At 49.1% G+C, this 25,278-nt stretch overlaps 1 protein-coding gene across 5 annotated transcripts; it reads left to right on the top strand.

The window, feature by feature from the left end:
* Nucleotides 1-1,126: 1,126 nt before the first annotated feature.
* On the top strand, nucleotides 1,127-19,789 carry Heyl (hes related family bHLH transcription factor with YRPW motif like). Of its 5 annotated transcripts, none has more exons than XR_013427727.1 (6): nucleotides 6,852-7,459; nucleotides 7,736-7,802; nucleotides 9,299-9,382; nucleotides 10,582-10,663; nucleotides 13,789-15,750; nucleotides 19,618-19,789. XR_013427727.1 is itself a non-coding variant. In XM_078025989.1 (5 exons), exons 1-5 carry the CDS (start codon nucleotides 1,243-1,245, stop codon nucleotides 14,460-14,462), a joined length of 987 nt encoding a protein of 328 aa, XP_077882115.1. In that variant the 5' UTR covers nucleotides 1,127-1,242; the 3' UTR covers nucleotides 14,463-19,789. The 5 variants fall into 5 exon arrangements, 3 of the variants coding, with proteins under 3 accessions (XP_077882115.1, XP_077882116.1, XP_077882114.1); XR_013427726.1 differs by having other exon boundaries at nucleotides 19,615-19,789; XM_078025989.1 differs by lacking the exon at nucleotides 6,852-7,459 and adding an exon at nucleotides 1,127-1,322 and having other exon boundaries at nucleotides 13,789-19,789.
* The last annotated feature ends 5,489 nt before the right edge of the window (nucleotides 19,790-25,278 follow it).

Genomic DNA, 25,278 nt, shown 5'->3' with positions numbered 1-25,278 from the left:
GTCCCCAAGCAGGTCTTGTTATGGGGTAAAGTACAGTTATTCTCAGATGATCAACCCCACTCTTCCACATGGAAAGGAGGCTTTCTTCTATGCCTGTGGTGGTGGGCAGGGCAAAGGAAAAAGACTTTTCTAGTATCCCGCCCACCACACTAATCTTCACGGAATCTCTCCCTCCATTCCCAAGAGGTCCACCCTCTAGGGTGCTCTATTTAGCTCCCTTCTGCCTCTTGGGGGTTTCTCTGGTACTGACCTATGAGGATGGCGGGTGAATCTGAGAATCTTCCCTGAGTCCCTCTACAGGCAGGTTAGCTGGAACTCCCATCCAGAGAACAGTTAGTCTGCTGTTGGGGGGTGGGTGTAAGAAGAGAGGCATAGGGCTCCCCTTTTCCCTCCCCTTCCTAAATTCTGGGGCTTATGAAATGAGCCCTCTCTGGGCATTCTTGGCCTCCCAGGACAGCTCTGATTCCCAGGGACACGCCCCACCAAAGCAAGTGTGGCCCTCCTGTGCACAGCTCAACCTTCTCAGCGGGCACAGGCACTTCAGCAATCCCTTTTGGGGCTGACCCCAACCTGTCACAGGTCTGTGCGACCCATGGTGTTTCTCTCCCCCACTCCTTTCTCTCTCTCTCTCTCTCTCTCTCTCTCTCTCTCTCTCTCTCTCTCTCTCTCTCTCTCTCACACACACACACACACACACACACACACACACTCCCCTTGCTTTGATATCCTATGGAAGGAGATGCTGGGGAATTCTCAGGTCACAGTCACCACCCCGCCCCAACCTCACCAGACCAAACGTGTCTGCCCCTGGCGCGGGTGGGAGGTAGAAAGGTGCAGGATCAGCCCTCGCAGAAGCTAGGGCTTCTCACAGCCGCGCCTCCAAGGGCTGGCAGCGCCCTGGGCGACCCAGGGACAGTCGAGGACCCTCAGCGTCCCCGCAGGGCCTCCCAGGGCACCTGCCCAAGGCCACCCAGAGCGCGGCGGCCGCGGCGGGGCGGAGCGGAGCTGGACCTCCCAGCGGTCGGTGGGGGCGGTGACCGCCCGGGGCCTTCCCACGGCTCGGTGGCGCGTCACCGCGGGGGCGAGGGGGCGCCGAGGCGCCGGGGGCTGTGGTGCAGGAAAGGGCCCTGGGAAAGGGCGGTGTTGGCGCCCCGGGGCGGGGCCGGGGCGGGCCGGGGCGGGGCCCGACGGCGGATTCGGGGCTGGAGCGTGGGCCGGAGCCCCTGGCAGCCTGCGCTCGCCATGAAGCGTCCCAGGGAGCCGAGCGGCTCCGACTGCGAGTCCGACGGACCCATCGACGTGGGCCGCGAAGGCGATCTGAGGTAAGGATCAGGATGGGGGACCTAAGCACGAGCAAGAGCGCCCCGCCGGGCTTGCTGAGCATGGCCTCTGTCCTTGGTTACCCCTTGGCCCGAGATGCAGGTGTGCGCGACAGCCCGCAGGCGTGAGTCAGGTGAGGGGGCGTGTGCCATCGATTGCACCAGAGCCTGGTACTCCTGGGTGCTCTCGGCCACTTATGGGTTCAGGATGCTGGGATGGAGGTAGAATCCAGCTCAGGGGCTCGATAGCCAGCTGGTAGTGGTCTTTCTTTCTGTTGAAAGGCCCCATGGTAGGTCACCGGTTCAGAGTTTTCCTGAAGACCTTTCCTGAAACCCCCACAGACTATCGATACCACGCTCCCTGTCCAGAATGTGCTTACGTGCAGAATGATCACACTTCCCCAATCTTACCCTAGATTGGGTGCAGTTTTGTGTAGTTCACAAAAAGATTCAGGGGGAAAAAAATATCTCCTCCTTTGAGCAAATCGGACTTTGGAATTAGGGATTGGGTTTTGAAGAAAGTAATAGCCAACTTGCAAAGACCTAGACTCCAATTTCAGAGCTCTTTCTACCAAACCACTCTGTTGCCAAAATCATTGTTCTCTTGATGAATATTCCAATTTGCTTCAAACCTATAGAATAAACTGTACTTACATAGTTCTGCAACTCCCAGCTCTGTGAATTATCTAAGCTTCAGTTTCCTCATCTGTAAAATGGGGAAAAAAAAATATATATATATATAAAATACACACACATATATATAATACACATATATATATATACATATGCATATATATAATAATAATAAAACCAACTTCATAAGAGTATTGGGAAAATCAAATGAGAAAATGTATGTCACGGGCTTAGTAGAGGGCCTAATGCTTAGTAGAGGGCCTAATGTCCCTGGGTCACCAAATGCTTAGTGTCAGACACACACCCTGAAAGAACTGCAGGACTGACTGGGAATCTGCCAGCCTGGATCCCAGTCCCACATCTACCACTAACTCACCATGTAGTCTTCCTTTCTTTCTCCCCCTCCACCCCTATCCCTCACTCCCAACAGCCCCCCAACTCTAGTGCTGGGAATTGAACTCAGGGCCCTACACATGCTAAGCAAGTGCTCTACCACCATGTATCCTTGAGCCATCGGTTTCCCTGTCTGAGCCTGTTTCCTCTCAGTAAAATAAAGGAGGAGGGGAGTGGGAAAGGGAAAACAACCTCAGGTCTCTTAGCTCATCCAAATCTGACTCTCTAGAACAGAAGGAGAGTCAGTTCGTTCTAGGGGTATTTCTAAAGGCATTTCATAAGTTCAAAGCTCTCTAGTTTTCTGAAGCCAGGAGAGCTTGCCTCAATCACAGATCCCGGCTGGGGGTATAGCTCAGTGGTATAGTGCTTGCCAAGCATGTGAAGGACTCTGGATTGGAGACCTAGTACCCTCTTAACACACACACATCCTAGTGAAACGCCACCAACTACTAATTATTTATAGCTTATAATAGGCAATAGGACTTTAGATATCTCTCTTACATCTTGTGTTTGGTTTAGATTTTGTATCATATAATTTCCTATGTAAAATATTAGCCTTCCCCCCCCCCACCAGTGCTGGGGATTGAACCAAGGGCTGGTACATGCTAAGCAGGTGCTCTACCACTGAGCTACATTCCCAGCCCTTTTTATTTTTTATTTTGAAGGAAGGTCTCACTAGGTGGCTGAGGCTGGCCATCAAACTTGTGATCCTCCTCCTGAATCCTCCTGAGTTGCTGGGATTACAGGAGCAGACCACCACACCGAGCTTAACATATTAGCCTTTTCAAATTGCTAAGCAGAAATTGCTGTTTAGAGAAACAATTCTCTGAGCCTGTCCTGCCAGCAGGAGAAGGGCCCAACACCAGGAGGTGGTGGTGGAGGGGTCTCAGATTCAGTGTCATTGGGTCTTCATGGGTCAGAGGCATAAAACTGATAACAGAGATCTAGGTTTATCAGAGCTGGCTTCTGTTCTCCATGAGTGTGCAGCCTGGGCAGTGACTGCCACGTCACACAAAGACTGTGAACAGAATGAAAAGAGAGAGGGATTCCTATATGGGGAGGGATCACTCACAACCAAAGATGGCAGTGAGGGCTTCTTGAAGGTGGTGGATTGGAGCTAAGGCATAAAGGGTCAGTATAGTTTTTTTTCCTCCACAGCATTTTGTCATTTCAGCCAAACCCCAATTTTAGAGCCTGTTCTTAGAAGAGCAGACCCTTCCGAGGAGGGAAGCAGCTGGACATCTGGCAGAAACTGACTTATAGATGCCTCATTGTAGCACTCCCCAGAAGGCCCTCCCCCCAGCAGACATAAATGCTTCAATTCAGGGACTGTTGAACGATGCCTGCTGTGGCCCAGACCCTGGGCTGGGCATCGGGGCCCAGATGTATCCTGCTCAGGCTCTGCCCTCAGGGAACTCTCAGGGAAGAAGAGCTTTATGTACAAAGAAAGCCAGATAAACAGTGACAAGGGCCACAGGGCTGGGGCAGCCAGCCTGCCAGGGTCAGTGGCAGGGCACAAATCCCCCACACTCTGAGATATGAGAGGGAAGAATAGGGTGTGTTCCATTGTCGCTGGGGTATCTGCCCCATCCTTGGGAATCACCCACCAAACTTCTGGCTGAACCTGGCTCCCGGACATATTCTAGGTCTAAAGTGTATACAGCCTCTCCCCTACCCTTCTGCAAACATGTAATAAGCACCCGTCACATGTCAGGCTCTGTGGGTTGTTCCCACGTGATTTAAGGACCAGTGGCCTTTGAAGTTAGATAAGCCTGAGTTTGACTCTCCTTACCATTTACTTGTGCAAGTGACTCTACCCTTTCTGAACCTCAGTTTTCTCTCTCACAAAACAGGGTGCCAATACTGCTTCACAGGTTGAAGCTTTGATGAGGTTGTTTGTATGTAAAGCACACAGCTTCTTGCTTAGGCACAAGGTAACTTCCAGTAAATGCTGCTCTCTAAGGGGTCGCAATGGGGTGGGCGCATGCTCATGAAGCAGCATGCTCTAATGGAAAGACTGGAAGTCCAAAGACTGAAATTACTGAGTCTGTGTCTGTCACCCCACTTATGAAATGATCACTTCTTCTAAAAGTGAAATGGCCCAAATAATAATGAACTCAGACGGCTTTTATGCAACAAATGAGACAGACAAACCTAGAAGTGCTATCTAGAACAAAAAGTACTGGTTATGATGGGATGATTAATATTTGGGGTATATTAGCAAGAGCACTGGATTAAAAGCAGTAGAGCTGGCTCTAGTTCTGGATTTTCCTCTCATTTGCTATGTAACTTGGGAAAGATCCTTTCCCATCTCTAAGTTTTTTCATTTTACAAATGGGCTCAGTACTTTCCAAAATTCGCTTTTGGGAACGTTGAGATTCTCCTTTGGTTGACGCAAAATGAGTGGGGTTATCTGCAAGGATTCTGCTGGGAATCAGTGCTGAGAGTGGTCAGGACTGGCAATTGGACCACCTGGAAAGCTGACCCTGCCTCCAGAGACACTGTAGTGGAATTCTGGCTGCGGCCTCCTAGAGGGCCATGGAGCAGATCTTGATGGTCATCATATCCTCTCTGGGTTCATGAAAATCTTTTTTATTTTCAGACTCTCAGGGGAGAGGCTGCCACCCCTCCTCCCACTGTCAGGGCAAGATCACAGGCTGGAATGAGCATTGGCTGAGAGTTTGAAGGATAAGGGGACTGGAGGACTATTCAGACAGACAGGAAGTAGGGCTTAGGAGAGAAACAATGCTGAATTGGGAGCCAGAAGACATGGATTCCCATGCTGGCTTTGCTCCTTAGCAGCTGTGTGGGCTGGGCAAGCTGTTTTAGCTCCCTGAGGTCCAGCATCCTCATCTGTGAAATGGCACTTTCCTAAGGATCAAAGGAGAGAAATACATGTAGTAGCGTCAGTAAAACTGTATAGCAAGGTTTGCTTTTGAGATATAGGGAAAGGGCAGGTCATGCTGCAGAGAAAAACTGACCAAAAGACTGGAAAAAGGGACCACGGACCTGCCTTGCCCTGGAATGGGTGCGTCAGCCTCTGACAGATGGTCCCTGAGGAGGGATCAGGCTGAGAGGCAGTGACGTGCATAAGACTAACTCAATACCCCCAGAGATGCTTTATCCAGCAAAGGGGAACAAAGGCTGTGTTTCTTAGTGTACCTTGGCTCTTGGGGCTTGTCCCCAGTGAACCAGAGAAGCTTTGAAAACAAGTTGCCTTACAGTTGCCTTACAGATCTACAGATCTCAGGATCTAGCCATCTGAGCCCTGGACCTGCCTCCCAGGAGCCTCCCCAGGCCTCTTACCAGTTCTGCTTGGCCAGATGTTTGGGTGGGAGATATACTTTTCCAGATGTGGCCAAACAAAGCCAGGGCATAGCAGTAGGATCTGACCAATGCTATCTAGTTTCTCTTACAGTCTTCTGTCTTTGAGGTGTTGATGAAAATGATCGAATCTCAAATCCCAATAGTATAGTCACATAGGTGGAACTCTTCTGGTGAGCCACATACGTTAGCATTCCACAAAAGTCTAAAACATAGATTTTTATGCATATCTCTGTTCTTCAGTGATGCAAAGATGAGAAGAAGCTCTACCATGAGCTCTGCAGAGTTCCAACCACTTGCCAAGAGCTCAGGCTACAATAGTGAATGAAACTGACATGGTCTGTTGCCTTGTGGAGCTTATGTTTTTGCTGGAGAGAGAAACATTAATCAAATAACCACATAGATATAAAACAACAAAGTGGTATAAATGCTGTGAATTCAGGAAGCTGGGAGAGTATAGAGCAGGGACATCTAGCAGGAGAGTAGATGTCAGAAAAGACTCTCAAGAGAGGTGATGTTTGAAATATAAAAGATGGTTGAAGTTACTAGGCAAAGGGGTTGCAGCTTAGGGTGGGGAGACTGGGTTGGACTGGAGATTTCTAGGCTAGGGGAACAACTGCAGAAAGGAGTTAGTACATTCGCAGACTGGAGCATGTACACAGAGCAAGAGTTAGTTGGGTCTAAGAGGTGAGGAGGGTCAGCTGGGCCACCTGAAGAGTGACAAGATCAAATTTGCATTTAAATGATCACTCTGCCAGAAGTGTGGGTTAAAGAGTGACTCAACAGGAGGCTCTTAGAGTCCTCCAGTGAGAAATGATAGGGGTGTGGTCCTGAGAGGAGCCATCCAGATAAAGAGGACAGACATGAGATGTATTTTAGACATAGAATGGGCAGGTCTTGGTGAGAGAGGGGTGAGGATGGGGGAAGAATCAAAGACAATACCAGGTGTCTGCCTGCAGACCTCAACGCTGTATGCTTTCTGGGAGATGGGAAACCCAGGGGGTCAAGGAGCAGGTGTAAGGTGAAGTCAAACTCTGGGTTCCTGTTAAGTTGTGCGACCTTTGGCATCCCAAAACGGCAGGGGATTGTCTAAAGTTGTTTGTGGAGCTGAGCACCTGGAGGGCTGAGGCCAGCTCAGGAATCCAGCCCAGACCTTGAGCCCTAATAGGGCCTCCCAAGAATAGAGACCTCAGTGCCTCCCAGAGAACCTCTCCATTCTCAGAGAGCCCCTGGAGAGAAACCTGTTGAGAAGACAGCTGCTGGGTTGGAGATTATTTTGGTAAAAGTCTGGGCAGGAAACCCCCTGGGTCTGAGCCTCTTCTCTATAGTGGGAAATCCCGGGATGGGAACAAACATCCATCATCCAGCCAGGGCGGCAAAAGAAGGTCCCAGGTGGGAGGGAGGCCGAGGTTAAGGGGGACAGAGCCTTCTGGGAGGCCCAGAACAGTGTCCAGGAGCAGGCAAGAGGGGCCTGTGACCCAGATGCCGCCTCCCCCTTTCCCCCCAACCCCCGGCCGCGCCGCGTGGGAGGCGACAGCAGCTGCGGGCCAGGCAGAGGGCGGGCGGCCGGCGCGCCGGCCCGTGGGAAGCGGCGGCATCTGCTCTTTCCACGCTCCTTCCCGGCGGCTCCCTCTGAAACCCAACCCGCCCGGCCCCGGCCCCAGCCCGGCCACTGCCGGCCCGTGCCCTCCGCCGGCCCGCCCCCGGGATCGGGTTGCAGGACCCAGCAGCCACGCCACAGTTCGCTGTTCCCCGACGGCCGCAAGAGAAGAGGGACAAGGGGCGACCAGGTCGGGGTCCAGAGAAGTCTGAGCGGCCGCCGCGAGGCTCGGAGGCAGGAAGCTCAGAGTACTTGGGAGGACTTGGCCGGCGGAGAAATGGGCCCTGAGGGAAAAAGGGAGAGCCGACGCCCCCTCCCACGCCTGCCCTGCGGCTCTTCCCGGTCTGGGAGCCGGTGGCCGCGTGGGTGGGGGCTGTGCCTGAAAATGGCCCTGCCTCCCAGGTCAGCCCAGGCCAGGAAGATGGTCCCCGAGCTCTGAGAAACCAGCCTTTCTCTTCCTCCTCAGCCAGATGGCCAGACCGCTGTCCTCTCCCAGCCCTTCGCAGATGCAAGCCAGGAAGAAACGCAGAGGGGTGAGTGCCTTTCTCAGCCGTGGAGTGGCCCAGTCAAGGTTTATCCAGAATCTGTTGGTCCATAAACCTGTTCGGAAACATCACCCCAAGATAACTGCCTGGGTTTGAATCCTGACGCTGCCAGTAACTATTCGGGACATTTGGGGCAAGTCACTTAATTTCTCTGTGCCTCATTTTTTTTCATTGGTATAACCTAAATAAGGGCAATACCTGCCCCCAAAGAACTGGCTTGAAGGTGAAGTGTATTAATGCAGTGCTCTCTGGAGCAATGCAGAGCAATACCCAACACTCGATCAGCTGTTCTTATTTTTGTTCCTCTACCCTATCTCGGTCCCTTTTTGGACCCTGAAGCTTTCCATTCTTTTCAGTGCTGAGGAGGGAAAGCAGTTTCCTGCTTACTGGGAATCTGGAGGCTCGCTGCTTGCTGCTGTCCATCGTATTCAGTCCCCCATCCCAGGATGCAGCTGTGCTTTGCATGCTGGATCCAACGACCTGGCATCTGGCAGAGACCAGCTGTGCCTCTCACTTCTACTTTCAGCTCATACATATATATATATATATATATATATATATATATATATATATATATATATATATATATATGAGGGTGGGAGGGCGTCACAATTTCTGCCCTACTATGAGTGCTCTGCAACTAGGATTTTTTTTTTTTTTTTTTTGGTACTGGGAATTGAACCAAGGGCCACTTAACCTCTGAGCCACATCCCCAGCCGTTTTTGTATTTTATTTTGAGACAGGGTCTTGCTCAGGGTTCTGCTGAGCCTCCTGAGCCACTGGGATTACAGACGGGCACCACCACGCCTGGCCTGCTACCAGGATTGTGAGGGAGGAGATAGTGTGAATGAGCCCTTTACAGTTGGAGAGAACAATACCTAGGGCTCTTCAGACTGCCTCTGACCCAGCAACTGAAGGGGTAACCCTGGCCCAACAGGGGCCCCCAGGGCCGGCTTCAATGTTGTGGCTGGTGTTCCTATTTTGTTGGTGTCCTGCAGTACCAGTGACTGAACATTTTGCATATCACTCCTACAGACCAACGTAAGAGATCTGAGCTGCACTGTATTGCTCTGTGACCTTAAGCAAATTATAGTTCCTCTATGAGCCTTGGTTTCCTTCTCCATAAAGCAAGAATAGTTTTACTTCTGCTAGATGCCTCAGCACATGCCTGAAATCCCAGCTACTCAGTAGGCTGAGGTAATAGGAGCTCAAGTTCAAGGTCAGCCTGGTCAATGTAGCAAGACCCTGTCTCAAAATAAAAATCCTTTAAATGACTGGGGTTGTAGATCAGTGGTTGAGCACTTGCTTTGCATGTGACAGCCCCTGGGTTCAATTCCCAGCACTGCAAAAAAAAAAAAAAAAAAAAAAAAAAAGGTAAAACATTAACTTGCTCACAACAATATTGTGAGAAAAGATATAAATCAGCATTCATCAGGTACCTTGGAAACCATGACAAGTGCTTACATCTTGTCATTGCTTTTCAGATCATAGAGAAACGGCGTCGAGATCGCATAAACAGCAGCCTTTCTGAATTGCGGCGCTTAGTCCCCACTGCCTTTGAGAAACAGGTATGTGACATTGTCGATTGTGCCACTGGAAATACTGGGTGGATGGCAGATAGGGTTTGTTTCCCATGGTATCTCTTTTTGAAGTGTAGCAGCTGCCTGAGGTGCTGTGATCATGTCTAAATATCTGTCACCGGCTAGGGGACAAAGGGATGAAAATTCATACTTGGTGAGGTGCCTCAGGTATTGTGGCTTTACATCCATTTGAATGGAATCCTAAAAATGATCCTGAAGGGTAACAATTGTTCTGCCCATTGCACAAGTAAGGAAATTGAAGCAGAGAAAGAAGTAACTTGGACTAGATCACCCAGATAGCAAGCAGCAGAGTCGAGTTGGAGCACAGGACTATGTGACTGTCTCCTGACATTTCCAGAGCTGTTTGAAAGTGGAGCAGGCTGCTCAGGGGTGAATGCCGTATCATGAACATGTTTCGGTGGGGGGACTACAGTGAGGAGTCAGGCAGTTGAAGCAACAGCTTCAAAGATTCTTTCCCTAGGCTCAAAGGCACCTGTCGCAGGTCATCTGCCTTCCTTTAGTCATTCCACATATGTTCACTGAAACCTTTAGAGGACCAGCCATGAACTAGACCTGGTGTCTGCCCTCAGATGTCGTGTAGAGCGTCTGACCCTGAGGTTTCTCTGAGAGGCCAGGTGGTCTGTGAGCTTAGAAGACATTTCCCAAGAAAGAACAGGGAAAGAGCAAGTGCTCTGGGGCTAAGATGATGAGCTAGGGCTTGAGCACGCTGAGGCTGATCTTGTACTCCCAGGAGCGCTGCTCTGGGAGGCAGGTGGGGATGTCTGAGTGGCATTCTGGTGAGGGATGAATCCACAGAGGTGGGTGAGATCCTGGAGGAGAGCAGGCAGAGCTGGAAGAGAAGTAGGGCAGTGCCCACTGGTGGAAGCACCCATTTAAGGGACAGGCAGAGCAAGAGGCAAAGTGAAAGGAGAAAGCAGAAGTGGTGTTGCTGCAGTCCAGGGAGAAGAGGTTTCAGAAAGGAAGCTGAGTGGTGCTGCAGACAGGAAGACTGAGGTGAGAAATAAAGAGCATCTGTGAGATTTGGAGATCTTGGCCAAAGCAGGATCCTAAATGCGAGCGGTGGGAAAACCAGGAAGAGTTGAGAAAATCAAGACATGATAATGGGCAGAGGAGGAGAGCGACAGAAGTCAGCTGGAGCCGCATCTCCCTGCCTTCTGTACCTACAGGGTTCTTCCAAGCTGGAGAAAGCTGAGGTCTTGCAGATGACCGTGGATCACTTGAAAATGCTCCATGCCACTGGTGGGACAGGTACCAATGCTCTTCTCTTTGGGGAATCATTTGCACGACAAATATTTTCAGGCTGGGCCATGGGGATATGCAATGAGCCAAGTAGACAAGGTCTCTGCCCCCCTGAAGCTCACAGTCTCCAGAGGCGGCTAAAGCAAACCTAGTTGAATATTCACCAAATTTGACTCTTAACATCTGCCTCCCCACTTCCGGTGTCTGTTTTTCCCAACCCTTTCCTCAACTCAGCTCTTTTCAGTCTTAGACCTTGGAGGATCTGTCTTTTGTGTAAAAAACTATTCCCTTGTGGTAAGTGGAACAAACTTACCCCCAGGGCCTCACTAAGGAGTAGCCTCAGGGAGTTAATTCTTACTGGGGTCTCACACTCTGTGACCCTCCTAAACCCTGAGAGGGACCTGCCTAAAATTCTTAGCCACAGGGGATTCATTGGTGTCTCTTCCGGTAGGTCTAGACTTCTGGCCTGCTGTTATGTCCTGGGCAGTGTTGTGGGGATACTCCCTGATCACAGCAGGTGTCAGGATTGTAGTAGAACATAAATGTCACTCATTTGGTTATTCTAAACTAGTCCACCACAATAAAATCATGGAATTGTGGCTTTAAAAAGGCTTGCAGACAAAAAGAAATATGTTCCGAAGTTTCTCTGTTTGGTGTTTTTACATTTGGGAAACTTGAAAAACATTGGCCACAAAGACTTAAGTCCCAAAGGTAACCTGCTACCCTGGAAGACAGGGACAGTGGATGCTGCTGCTGCTTCTTTTATTTATATTTATTTATTCGTTGTGTGTGTGTGTGTGTGTATGTGTGTGTATGTGTGTGTGTGTGTGTGTGTGTGTGGTACAGGGGATTGAACCCAGGGGTTCTCTGCCATTGAGCCACATCCCCATTCCTTTTTATTTTACTTTGAGACAGGGTCTCTCCAAGTTGCTGAGGCTGGCCTCATACTTGTGAATCTCCTGCCCCTGTCTCCCAAGTTGTTGGGATTATAAGCATGTGCCACTGCACCAATCAACAGTTGCATTTTGAGTAGCCCAACCTGGAGCTTCCCACACCTGGGATTCCTGGGCCACCTTACTGAGATTCTGGGACAGTAGATCTGGAGTGGAGTTTAGGGATTTGCAAGTTTAACAAGCCTGCCCAGTAAACCTAATGCAGGTGATCCTTGCTTTTGAGAACTTCTGTTAAAGGAATGTATTGCTAACAGTGGAGATTTCTGTTACTAAGTTTTCAGTAGGGGAGATGTTTCAAATTACAACTTCTGTTAACCTTTTTTTTTTTTTAAGTTGTGACTAATATGTGGGCAGCATTCAATGGCTTTCAAAATGCTTTTGCTTTTCTCGAAAACCAGGAGAGTGGGATTGTCCTCATTACTTTCTGGCTCAGGAATAATGGGAAGACAGGGAATTGTGGTTTAGAGAGAACACAGGCTTTGGATTTGAATCCTGGCTCTTCTACTTACTAGCTTTATGACCTCATAAAATGATTTAACCTCTCTCTTCCTCAGTTTCCTCATCTCCAAAATGAAGATAACAATAGAGCTTATGAGGATTATATTAAATAATACAATGAAGTACTTAGTAAGAATTCAGCAAATATTAATTTTAAAAGAGCAACAAACACATCAAGGTGAAGCCAGGTGTGGTGACACACACCTGTAATCCCAGCTACTCAGGAGTTGAGGCAGGTGGATCATAAGTTCGAGACCAGCCTGGGCAATTTAGTGAGATCCTGTCTCACTAAAAATTTTTAAAAGGGGTAGGGTTGTAGCTCCCTGGTAAAGCACTTCTCTAGCATATGCAAGAAGACCCTGGGTTCAATCTCCAGTGCTGCAGATTCAAAACAAAACACTCAGGTAAAGGGATTTGTGAGTTACATAGCTAAATATCCAGCAGAGCCAGGTCTTATCTGAAAGTTGGCCTCACACCAAACACAGTCTTCCTGCCAAGCCGTCCCTCTGGAGGAGCCTAAACCATGAACTAGGGCCCAGATATTTGCTGCCAGTCATGAGGACAGTGCCAGCCAGAGCTGTTCTGTCTTTGCCCATAAGTGATAGAGAGAGTGGCAGGTGTGAAGAGACAGTGAGGGTTTGAATGCCTGCAGGGACAGTCCACCTGGTTGACCCTCACTGACATCAGGCCAAAGAGAGGGCCCCTGGCCTGCTGTAGCTACTGAGTCAGGATCAGATCTTGAGTGCTGGACCATCTTTTGAGCTGAGGGGACAAACAAATGCAGCATGAAATATAAGTGATAGCAAACTTTTTGTTTATGGAGCATTTTCTGTGAACCATTTCACTTCACTTTCAAGAACAATTGTCTGCCCACTTAGAGCTAAGGAGATTGAGGCCAGGAGAGATGAGACTTGCCCAGTCAGGCAGCCAGCTAAGTAGCGGAGTCTGGATCTGAACCCAGCTAGCCTGGCTTCCAAAGACTTCATGCTTCACTGCTACACTCTGTTGCCTCCTCCAAGGGGCCGCCAAGCTCTGATGGCTGCTGTCACCTCCTCCCCTCCCTGAATCTACCCCCATTAGCAGACAGGTTATTGTATACCTGTACAGGCACAGTCTTCTTAACCAAGTAAACTTGGTCACAAAGTTTCTTTTTTGCATTACTTATGAATTGTGGTGAAAGCAATCTATTTAGTAATGTTGCATAGTTTACTGAATTCTTTTGATCCTCACAACTCACCATCCCAAGTAAAGATTTTTTTGGTTTTTTTAGTTTTTTTGTGTTTGTGAGTGTGGCGGGGAGAGAATACCAGGGATTGAACTCAGGGGCACTCAACCACTGAGTCACATCCCCAGCTAAGTAGTATTTTGTATTTTATTTAGAGACAGGGTCTCTCACTGAGTTGCTTAGCAGCTCGTTTTTTGCTGAGGCTGGCTTTGAACTCGAGATCCTCCTGCCTCAGCCTCCTGAGCCTCTGGGATTACAGGCGTGCACCTCTGCTCCCAACTCCAAGTAGAGGTTTTTATTCCCACTTTACCAACGGGGAGATGGGGGCTCAGAGAGGTGAGAGGGCATGCCCAAGGTCACCCAGGGAGTGAATGGAAGGGGCATGTTCAGAACACCATCTGACCCTGGGTTCCCTGTCCCCACACCCCAGCATGCACTCATGGTGCCTCACTTTTCAGGATTCTTTGATGCCCGAGCCCTGGCAGTTGACTTCAGGAGCATTGGTTTTCGGGAGTGCCTCACTGAGGTCATCAGGTACCTGGGGGTCCTGGAAGGGCCCAGCAGCCGAGCAGACCCTGTCCGGATTCGCCTTCTCTCCCACCTCAACAGCTATGCGGCTGAGATGGAGCCTTCGCCCTCACCTGCCAGCCCCCTGGCTTTCCCTGCTTGGCCCTGGTCTTTCTTCCATAGTTGTCCAGGGCTGCCAGCCCTGAGCAACCAGCTCGCCATCCTGGGAAGTGTGCCTGGCCCTGTCCTCCCCGGCACCTCCTCTCCTGCTTACCCCATCCCAGCCCTCCGAACCGCACCCATTCGCAGGGCCACTGGTACCATCCTGCCGGCACGGAGGAATTTATTGCCCAGTCGAGGGGTATCTTCCACCCAGAGGGCCCGCCCCCCCGAGAGGCCAGCTGCCCCTCTTCCCATGGCCTCCAGCAACAGGGCTGCCAGGAGCAGCCACACCGTTCCCCTCCTGCAGTCCTCCTCCCCAAGACCCCCTAGTGCTGTGGGCTCCGCAGCTTATGTGGCTGTGCCAGTCTCCAGTCCATCTCCCACGGGGCCAGCTGGGAGGCCTGCAGGTGCTGTGCTCTACCACTCCTGGGTCTCTGAAATCACTGAAATCGGAGCTTTCTGAGCTTACTCCCCCACCCCCAGGTTCCCAGGATCATAAGAAAGGTTCTTATTTCAGAAGCTCTAAGAATGATGCAGCCTCTTCTGCTTTGCTTCCCGGATGGGCTTCTATGTGAAAGCACCTTCCTCACCCATCAGAAGCTCTCTCCTCCTCACCGCTCAGCCCAGCCTGTCCACTCGGCTCCCATGGACCCCTTCTGATCTCAGAGGCTCCGTCCCGTTTCTCACCTGCACAGATGAGTCATAGTGCCTCATGAGCCCTTAAGAGCTGTGCCCAGCCCCCTCTCCTGCCCGGTATTCATGAACCATGGGTCTGGGGTGGAAGCTTGAACCGTGAAGCTTGCCATGGTCCAAGGCTGGCTGCCTCTGTGGAGAGGTCAGACCCTAGTCAGAAACAATAACTGGCTGTAGCCATCCTAGGCCAAGGAACTGGAACATACTGTCTGTCTCATTTCCTGGAGATGGTAACTGAGCAGAGGCCACTAAGAGGTCTCTTGGGCACCCTGTCTGCCCCTGCCTACCCCATCACAGTGAACCACAGGACAAACCCATTCTCTATTACAACCAAGCCTGGATGACGGAAGCCCAGCAGGTCCTGCTCTACTTCCCTCCAGCTGCAGACACCCACCGTCCTTGAGACTAAGAGTTCCCTGCTCACATCTGGCTCAAAAAGCCAGGCCAGGGGGCTTCTGAGCAGTGGCAAAGCTCTGTGACAGGGTGTCCTCACTGCCAGGCAGGAGTCAGGATTGAGGAACAGAGAACCCAGCTTCTGGGTGTGTGGTCTTTCCCCATGGGGACACAGTGTGGAGGGACCACGTGATGGCACCCAGAGAGGCATCCTCTTGGGATTCAGCACCAGACGTCTGAGCCGCCTGGTTTGCATCCGGCTCAGAGAGCCCAGACTGCCGCCACAGCCAAGGGCTGTCAGACTGAACAAAAATAACCGTGAGGAGGGGCAGAAGGAAGAACATTCAGAGGCATCTGGGCCCTTCAAGGTCACGCAGGGGGTCGAGGGCCTGAGAGCCTGTTCACCCAGATTCCACACAGCTGGCTCTGCTTAGAGGCAGCTCCCATTCCCCAGCTCTGCCCTGGGCCATTTTCCTCTAACAGAAGGAATAAATGGCCCAGCGACCCTTCCCAGAGGAACAGCAGACTGAACCTGCTTTCAGGATTGCCATATCAGTTGATAAAGTGCAGAAACACTTCTGAACTTGTTGGTAAACACCTGCTTCCCACGAGTGCCTCCCAGTGCCCCCCACCACCTGGCATTTCCCCAGGACCACCATGATCTGGTGAGTGCCTGACAGACCCAAGACTGTGGGGTCCTGGAGCTGGCAATTCACTGGTGCGCATGTCATACTGGTTATTAAATATTTTGATGTCCCCTGCACCCCGGGGTAAGATTCTCTCACTCCCAGCCTTTGATGGAACCACCTTCCCCAGAGGCTGCATTGAGCAGGCTCCATCAATAGAGTTTTCAGAAACCATGGAGGCAAAGGGCCCTTTCAGAGCAGTGGGGCAGAGATCAATTTGAGTGACCAGAAAGCTCTTTTGAAAAGAGAAATTTCTCAAGGAGGGAGAAAGAGGTAAGTTCTTCTTTTACTGCTAAGCAGAGCTAGTTTGATGAGGTCGCCGTCCTGTGGCAATCACTGAGAAGTGCTTCAGCCAGGAGAGGTGACATTGCAGAGAGAGGGCCACTGGCAGGGGATGTGCCAGAGGAAGATGGATGGAGGGAAGGCAGGACAGATCCACAGGCTCCCAAAAGTGGGGAGAGGGGAACAGAGAAGGTGACAGAGGCAAAGACCAGACTTCGATTTCTCACAAGGGGCACACTCAGGATGGGAAGAACTCCCCAGCTCCTCCCTCAACAATCCTCTACTTCTCCATCCCCCCCCTCCTTGCTCTCCTGCTGCTCCCAGGATGCTAGGGCCATCTTTTAGCATCCAACCCAGCATTCACTGCTACCTGGGCTGTGGGAAACACATTTCCATGTTGCAGGTACCCAGCTCCAAACAGTGCATCACCACCACGGAAATTAAGTGGAAATGGCCCGGCACTTTGAGCATCTTGGTTGGCCTTAAGTTCATTCCCCCCAAGAGATTGTGGGAAAGTGGTTGCATGTTCCCATGGCTGGGGAGTGGGATCTTTTTTTTTTTTTCTATTCCCAAGCTTTCCAGGTGCCCCAACTCACCCCGCCCCACTGTAGGGGTGTTGTAGACAGCCAATAGAGTTTTTGAGTTCTTCTAGAAAACTCCAATAGATTCTTAAATGTCTCTGGAGTCTGTCCACTTCTGTCTGGACCTGTTGCCACCACCCTGGCATGGCCACATCACTTCTCCCCCAGATCACTGTCCCAATCCACAAGGTCTCCTCCCTTCCCTCTTACCTTGTCTGACAGTTCTCAACAGCAACCAGAGAGAATCTGAATACGCAGATCACATTGTATTACCCCTGGTCCAAACTCCTCATCTGTTACCCTGTTATATTATTTTTCTTGGGGGGTGGGGGTACTGGTAATTGAACCCAGGGTACTCTACCACTGAGCTATATCCCTAGCCTGTATTTTTTTTTTTAATTTTGAGGCAGGGTCTTGCTGAGTTGCTGAGACTGGCTATGTCTGGCTCATTTTTCTTTAGTCCCAAACTTGCTCCTGGATTCTGGCCCAACCTGCCTTCATTTCCTCAACATAGCAATCTCACTCCCATTTCCAGGACTTTGCATATGCTGTTCTCTTTTTCGCGGAATGCTCTTCCCTACCTTTTGCAAGTTCTTCAGACCCTTGTCTTCAATATCACCTCCTCAGAGAGGCCTTCCCTGACTACTGGACTTGAATAGTTAATTGACTATTGTTTACCTTTATGTGGAGATTGCCATTGTATAATCACATACCTTGTTAGTTAACTGTTGCCTCCACTGGAATGTAAGCTTCATGACACCAGGGACTGCGTGGTCTGCTCTCCACTCTGTACCCAAGACCCAGCCCTATGCCTGCCTTATTGGTGGTGCCCAGTGAATCTTTGTTGAATAAATGAATTAAGGAGGTGCGAAGCCTGTTCTCATGCTGTGGATGGTACAGGCTGCCCTAGGGGTAACCCCCATCACTGGCTAAGTATGGGGACAGGCAGGAGACAAAGGAAGAGCCAGGGCCAAGGGACTGGAAATTATGGCAAGATGGTCAGGAGGCCCTGGCCAGAGGCGGGCATGAGCATGTCCACTCTGGAGTACACACTGTCAGGCAGGCTGTCCCTGCCAGCAGGTATTGTTCTCCACTCTTGGCTTGACTCCTCGCCGGAGCTGGCTCCCAACAAATCCAACAAACATTCATGGAGGTCTGCTCCATGCCAACCAGGCCTGGAGGAGCCAAAGGTGACAGGGACACAGGTCTGCTCCATGCCAACCAGGCCTGGAGGAGCCAAAGGGGACAGGGACACAGGTATGCTCCATGCCAACCAGGCCTGGAGGAGCCAAAGGGGACAGGGACACTATTGCTCTCGGGTGTGGGGAATAGTGTATTCTCAGGTGTGAGTTGGTGAGGTGGAGGTGGAGAGGCCCGTGGAGTAGGCTGAGAGCCACAGAGTGGCGGTATGTGCCTCTGCCTAGAGAGGTCACGGGGAAGGGGCACAAGGAAGCCTTCCCAGAGGAGCAGGAAAGTCAGAGAGGCTCATACAGGGGAGCTGTAGAGCAGCTGGAGGTTGAATGCAGATCCTCAGGGGCAAGCTTGGGCACTGAAGCCTGACTTCCTTTTTAGACCCTTATTAATGAGTTGTAGCCTTGGGCAAATTCCTTAACCTCCTTGAACTTCAACTTTCCCATCTGTAAACCAGGGATGATGGACTTATGGCTACTGTTAGTTGAATGGTAACTTTAATTTTTTAAAATTTGTTTTAATTAGTTACACATGACATTACAATGATCTTGACATACATTTGAATCAGATGGGGTATAATTTCTCATTTTTCTGAGTGTACAGGTTGCAGAATTACATTGGTCATGCAGTCATGTAAATAGTAACTTTATATTAGACACTGTTCCCGTGCTTTTTTTAAGATTGTCCCCATTTTGAGCAGGGAAGTGCTGGGGAGTGTTATTAGCCAACTTAAGTTGTTATGTTGTATATTGTGTGTATGTATGGATATGTAACAACAGATCACAACAGTGTGTACAAATATAATGCACCAATAAAAATGTGGGGAAAATAAAATATCCCCATTTTACGGGTGAGAAAACTGAGCTGCGGCATGGTGCCTGTGGTTAGGTGTGAATGGAATGAGACAACACATGGTAAGTCCTTGGTGTAGTGCCTGGGTCGTGCAACAATCAATCTATGTCATTAATATCTTTAATGAAAGGATGTTGTGTCCAAATTGTAAACATCCTCAAGTGCTCTGCTGAGTCAGGGAGCAACAGGAGGCACAGAATGTTTTTCCAGGTGTCTGTCAAGGTTGGATTTTAAGAAACTTGAGCTCAGTGTGGTAATCCCACAGAGGCTGAGGCAGGAGGACCACAGTTCAAATCCATCCTGAGCAACTTAGTGAGACCCTGTCTCAAAATAAATTTTGTTTTTTTAAGAGTTGGAATACAGGGGCTGGCGCAGTGGCCCTCCTAGCACGTGCGACGCCCTAGGTTCGATCCTCAGCACCACATAAAAATGAATAGATAAATAAAATAAAGGCATTGTGTCCATCTACAACTAAAAAAAATAAATAAATATTAAAAAAAAAAACCGAGTTGGAATGTAGCTCAATGGTGAAGCGCTTGCCTAGTGTACACAAGGCTCTGGGTTCAATCCACAGTACCAAAATAAAAGTCAGAATTTCTTTTCTAGTCAAGGTGGATTTCCATTCGATAGGTGAACTGGATTCCAGCTTATGATCCCGAAAAAGGCTTTCTGAGGATCAAAGCAAAAAACAGATTTCCACCAGGGCATCTCTGTCTTTCTAGTCCCTGGCTCATAGTAGATACTTAAGAAATGTTATGTATTGTTAGGGTTTGAATATGGCTGGTCTCCACAAAGGTTGTGATTAAAGGCTTGGTCAGCAAGGGGCTGCTGTTGGGAGGTGCACCCTTAAGAGGTGGGACTTAGTGGGAAGTCCCAAGGCCTCTGAAGGAGGTGTGCCTTCAGAGGGGATTGTGGGACAACAGTCTCTCTCTCTCAGCAGTGAGAGATGTGACCACCTGCTCTTCACAAGCTCCTGCCATGGTTCGCCATCATCCACGCCCTTACCAGAGGCCAACTCAGTGTGCCTCTGTCCCTGCCTCCCCATGCTTCCTGATCTTGGACTTTGAGCATCCAAAACTGTGAGCCTAATAAAACCTCTTTCTCATGAGTAACCTGTGTCAGATATTTAATTTTAGTGTCACAAGACTGACTAATATATGTGTGTTGAAGTCTTTAGTATCTTTTAATTTATTTAGGGAATATTAAATATTTATGGCTTTGTGGAAAACTCAGAATATTAACTTCCTTTTCCAAGAGGAAAAATCAGGACCAAATGTAAGTTGATCACATTAACGACAGTAAACATTTTTGAGTCCTTGATCTACGTCCCCTCGTAGAATGTTTACATAGCCTTTTAAATACTATTATCCTTTTACACAAGAGGAAACAGACTCAATCTGTTATTAAAAGTATCCAAAGTGCACAAAACTCATAAGCATTTTAGCCAAAATTCAAACTTGGGCCTGTCCAATTTGGTCTTAACCAATATAGTGCACTGCTTCCTTCTGAGGTTGCCCCTTGGATGACAGTCCAGTGATTCTCTGTGGCAGGTCATCAAGGTCTAGTGGAGAAGACCATTGTGCTAACTTGGGAAGCTTTCATGTCTGCCACACTCTTCTCCCCTGTGTTTAGTAAGGGTTAGGCTTAGCTGCTGTAACAAAAAGGTCCAGTGGAGACTGGCACAGAGGTGCTTGCCTATAATCCCCACAACTCAGGAGGCCAAGGCAGAAAGATCACAAGTTCAAGGCCAGCCTTAGCAACTTATCCAGACCCTGTCTCAAAATATAAAAGGGGCTGGGCATTAACTAAGTGGTAAGCAACCCTGGGTTCAATTCCCAGTACTAGAAAAATCCAAACAAAACAAAGAGGCCTAGTAATCACTCTGTATGAAAGGAAAATAGTTCCTTTGTCTCTCATGTGACTTCCTGGTGACCATTTCCAGTTAAGAAAGCTCTGCTCTGTGCAGATATCCTAAGATCTAGATTCCTTCCACCTTGATTCCCTACCATCCCTAGGACATTCTTGTACCTGCATGGTTGAAGTCAGGCCTCCCAGGGTTCAAGCCAGCAGGAAGGGGATAAGAATTTGGTAGAGACATGATCAAAATCTTAAAGCCTAGATCCAGAAGTAAGTACATATACCTCCATTTATATTCCACAGATAAGAACTTAGTCTAAAGGAGACTGGGAACTGCATGTTGACTGATCTCTGAAATAAGTGTGAAATGATATTGACAGACAATCTCTTTCATTTCCCTTACCTGGAAGGGTGAGAGGAATGGAGGGAATCAGGGACTTCAGAAGTTTCTGATTGTTCAGAGTGTGTGTGTATGTGTGTGTGTGTGTGTGTGTGTGTGTGTGTGTGAGAGAGAGAGAGAGAGAGAGAGAGATTTAGAGACCAATTTCTTTTTTTCTTCTTTTATTTAATTTAATTTTTCCTTTGCAGTACTATGGATTGAACCCAGGGTCTCACAGATCCTAGGCAAGTTCTCTGCCACTAAGTTACATCTTCATCCTTTTTTAAATTTTATTTTAAATCAGGAGAGTGGGAGGTAGTGCTGTCCCACCTGGTCCCTCAAACTCAAGCCACATGCTATCATGTACACTTATAATCCCAGCTCTCCAGGAGGCCAAGACAGGAGGATTGCAAGTTCAAGGTCAGCCTGGGCATCTTAGGGAGACCCTGCCCACAAATGCAATTTAAAAGGGCTGGGGATGTAACTCTGAGATAGAGTGCCCCTGGGTTTAATCCCTAGTACTGCAGGGGGGAAAGAGAAGAAAGAAATAAGAAAAAAGGAAAGAAATAAAGGAAGAAAGAGGGAGAGAAAAAAAATAGTAAACCACCTATTGCCTTCAACTCCAGCAGCCCTAAAAGGAATCAGTCAAGAACAAAAAGTACTCATGCTTTCTATTGTATAGCAAAGTACCATTTCAAAGTGCTTTCCCGTGTGTTACCTCACTTATGCCTTTCAACAAATGGGTAAGGGAGTCAGGGCAGAAATTATTATCTCCATTATGCAGATGAGGAAACGGAATCGCATTTCAAACAGAACAATCTGTCCTAGATTGGAAAAATAGTAAAATGGCAAAGCTTGTTTGGACTACAGAGGAAAGTCTGATTGCATATCCATAGTCACAGAGAGGTAATGTAAAGTTATCCAACAATCACTGAGCACTTGCCACACAAAGGCACTGGACCAAGTACTTTGCATGCAAAATCTACCTGCATAACTCTGTGATTTGGGGTTCACTTCCATCATTATCTCCATTTTATGGATGAGGAAACAGAGCTCAGAAAGATTAAGTAACTTGTCCAAGGTAACACAGCTATTAAGTGGTAGAGCTCTTAACTGCCAAGTTCTACAGCCTACTAAATGCTATGGCTTGTGTTCACCCTTTCAAGACAATGGAGGGAGGATTCCCAGGCCTGCCTACAGCTCTTAGCTTATACCTTGAGACTTTAGCCTCAGACCCCTCAGTATCATCTCACCAACCCTCCAGGATATAGAAGCCACTCATCTGCCTTCACTCAATAACATTTATGAAGAATTGAACATACGCCAGGCGTGGTAGTGCACTCCTGTAATCTAGTGACTCAGGAGGCTGAGGCAGGAGGATCCCAAGTTCCAGGCCAGCATGGGCAACTCAGCAAGATCCACTCACAGCCCTGGTATAAACCTGCTCCTAATAGAAATTCTGATTTCAGCTGCCCCATTCCCCAGCCAGCCACCACATGCCCTCCCTAAGCTCCCTCTGCTCAGCTGTCCTTCCACTGACCACCACTGCTCAGCAGCATCTGGTCTCTTCCTGGCTTCACTTTCCTCCTCACCTTGCTAAGGGCACATGGCCTCAGCTCTGTCATCACCCCTTGCAAACAGCCTCACTCCTTATCCCATCTCCTTCCACTGAAGCCACCAGGTACAGGACAGATTTGAGCATGACCCGTATGACCTCCAGTTCCTCATGTGCATGCCCTTGTCTAACTCCTTACCTTCAAATGTGGACAGGACCCACAACTTGCTTCTAACCAACAAAATCTGGCAAGTGTGCGGGATGTCATATGTCATCCTGTGATGCAGCTACACGCATGGCAAAGGTGAGGCCTTATTTAAGGCCCCCTTAGCCAGGTGCAGTGGTGCACACCTGTAATCTTAGCAGCTCAGGAGGCTGAGGTAGGATTGCATGTTCAAGGCCAGCCTCAGCCACTTAGCAAGACCTTAAGCAACTCAGCAAGACTCTGTTTCAAAATAAAAAATAGAAAGGGCTAGGGATGTGGCTCAGGGTTAAGCTCCCCTGGGTTTAATCCCAGGTACCAAAACAAAAACAAAAGCAAAAAACCCTATTAGGTGAGAGGGAGAGGCTCTCCTTCTCTCCTTGCTGGCTTGATCATGTCAGTGGTGGTGTTGAAGAAGCTCACATGGCAAAGGACCATGGGTGGCCACTCAGGCCCTGGGGGCAGCCTGCAGCTGACAGCTAGCAAAAATCTAGTCTTCAAAGCCATGGCCCTGTCATATGGCTCAAGGAAATGAATTCTATCAACAAGCTGAATAAATCTGAAAGTGTCTCCCCCTGCCCACCATGGAGCTTCCAGTGATTCTGGCCAACACTTGGTTGCAGCCTTGAGAGATTCTGAGCCTGAGGACCAGGCTAAGCAGTGCCACCCTCCTTGCCCACAGGAACTGGGCGATAACGAATATGCACTTGTGAAAGCATGTTGGTTATGTTAATTGTTACACAACAGTGGACAACTGATCCCAAACCCTGATCTCCACCTTCTAGAAAACAGCCCATCAATGGACCTGACTTGATTGATAACCAGAACCTCAAATGAGGAACCTGCTCTGCTTCTCCACCAGGCTGGCTTGGCCGGCTCCATGATGACTGCCTGGCCACTGTCTTCTTTCCCCAGAGCCCCATCCCCTTCCCTACATCCTCCTCAGAAAATGATCCTGCTTTATTCTTCATGTTGAATATGGAGAATTTCAATAATACTTGAGGACAGAATTTTTGCCAGCTGCAGTGGTAAACGTCTGTAATCCCAGAGGCTCAGGAGGCTGAGGGCAGGAAGATCGTCCATTCAAATCCAGCCTCAGCAACTTAGTGAGCCCCTCAACAATTTAGTGAGATCCTATCTCAATATAAGAAAAATATGAAAAGTCCTGGGAATGTAGTACAGAGGTAAAGCACCAGTGGGTTCAATCTCTTATCAAAAAAAATTAAAAAGGTGGGGGCGGGGAGCAAGAAATTAAATGTAGCCAGCTAGGTACAGTATCACTAACACCTGTAATTTCAGCTACGTGGAAAGCTGAGGCAGGAGGATCACAAATTTAAGGCCAGCCTGGGCAACTTTGCAAGACCCTGTCTCAAAATAAAAACTAAAAGAGGGCTAGGGATAGAGCTCAGTGGTAGAGCCCCCGAGTTCAATTCCCAGTATTGAAAAATAAATAAATATAACTAAGGTTTTAATTCTTAGCATGCTATACTTACTTTTAAATCTTCCTGAGGCCAGGTTGTATACCTATATTAGGTACCTTCCAGAAAGAAAGCTGTGTCCTAGGTGACAGAGGTTAATTTCTCTTGTCCATAGATTAAAAATTATGTTCCTGCTTAAAGGAGTGAGAGAGAGAGAGAGAGAGAGAGAGAGAGAGAGAGAGAGAGAGAGAGAGAGAGGATAGATTAAGATTTTCAGAGATTGAGAGAGGGAGGAAAGGAGAAAAAAAAAAAGAAAAGAAACAAGAGGATCTCAGCCCTCCCAGTTCATTGAGGATGAAGATTGCCTGCTTGCTAGGAAAGACAGCTGTGGGACGTGGCCAATCAGGCCTTCACCAGGGCAGCAGATTCTGTTTGTGCAGTTGAGTCTCTGCCCACAGGGCTGCTGGGGGGCCCTCATTACCCAGATGGAAGAGGAAATACAACCGGCAGGTGCTGGCTTTGGGGGCTCTTCCTATTAAACCTGTGAATGTCAGGAAGCTGGCTGACTAACCCACACTGCACAGTGCCCCAAGGGGCCCTTTGAAGCCAAGGCCCTCAAGTATTTGCAGATTCATTAGGAATAATGAATATTTGGCCCATGAGCTGCCACTCCCTGCCCTTGTTCCTGTGGCAGACGTTACCAATCGATTCCACAGCCACCACCTTGTTACCACAGCCCCTGCCAGAACCAAACTCAACTCATCAAGATTGGCACTAGAGATAAAGCCCATTTGCCTTTTCTGGATTGTCACCCGCTCTGATGAGACAATGAGGCCTATCTGGCCCTCACTCAGAACTGACTCAATAGATAACCAGGTCTGGGGATTCCCAGGCTTGTTCCTCTAGTCTGTGAGTAACTCGGGGCTGGAGTGACAGGCTCTGCACGCTGAACAGTGGGGAAGAGGTGTGAGTGACACCCATGCTGCCTCAGGCACTGAGGGCAGCGCTCCAGTTGGGAGAGCCCACCTGGAGAGGCGCAGAGTGGCCAGGAAAGAGGTGAAGCAGGTTCCCTACTCGGCACTTGAGGTGCTGAAAAAGGAGCCTGAGTTGTAGGCAAAGTTTGGTCAGCCTCCTCGAATGGTTAGAGGCAAGGCCAGGCTGGAAGCTGCCAAATGGACATCCCCAGCCCA

This window comes from Ictidomys tridecemlineatus, chromosome 11, assembly GCF_052094955.1.
Source record: "Ictidomys tridecemlineatus isolate mIctTri1 chromosome 11, mIctTri1.hap1, whole genome shotgun sequence".
Lineage (NCBI taxonomy): Eukaryota > Metazoa > Chordata > Mammalia > Rodentia > Sciuridae > Ictidomys > Ictidomys tridecemlineatus.
Note: the sequence above shows the minus strand (reverse complement) of the source record. Positions and strands in the feature narration are given on the sequence as shown.

Bases quoted from the DNA above. Each gene is read 5' to 3' on its own strand.
- Heyl (XM_078025988.1), top strand. From the start codon at position 7,152: ATGCCGCCTCCCCCTTTCCCCCCAACCCCCGGCCGCGCCGCGTGGGAG. The intron at 7,803-9,298 runs GTGAGTGCCTTT...ATTGCTTTTCAG, and splicing joins CCAGGAAGAAACGCAGAGGG to ATCATAGAGAAACGGCGTCG. The intron at 10,664-13,788 runs GTACCAATGCTC...CTCACTTTTCAG, and splicing joins CCATGCCACTGGTGGGACAG to GATTCTTTGATGCCCGAGCC.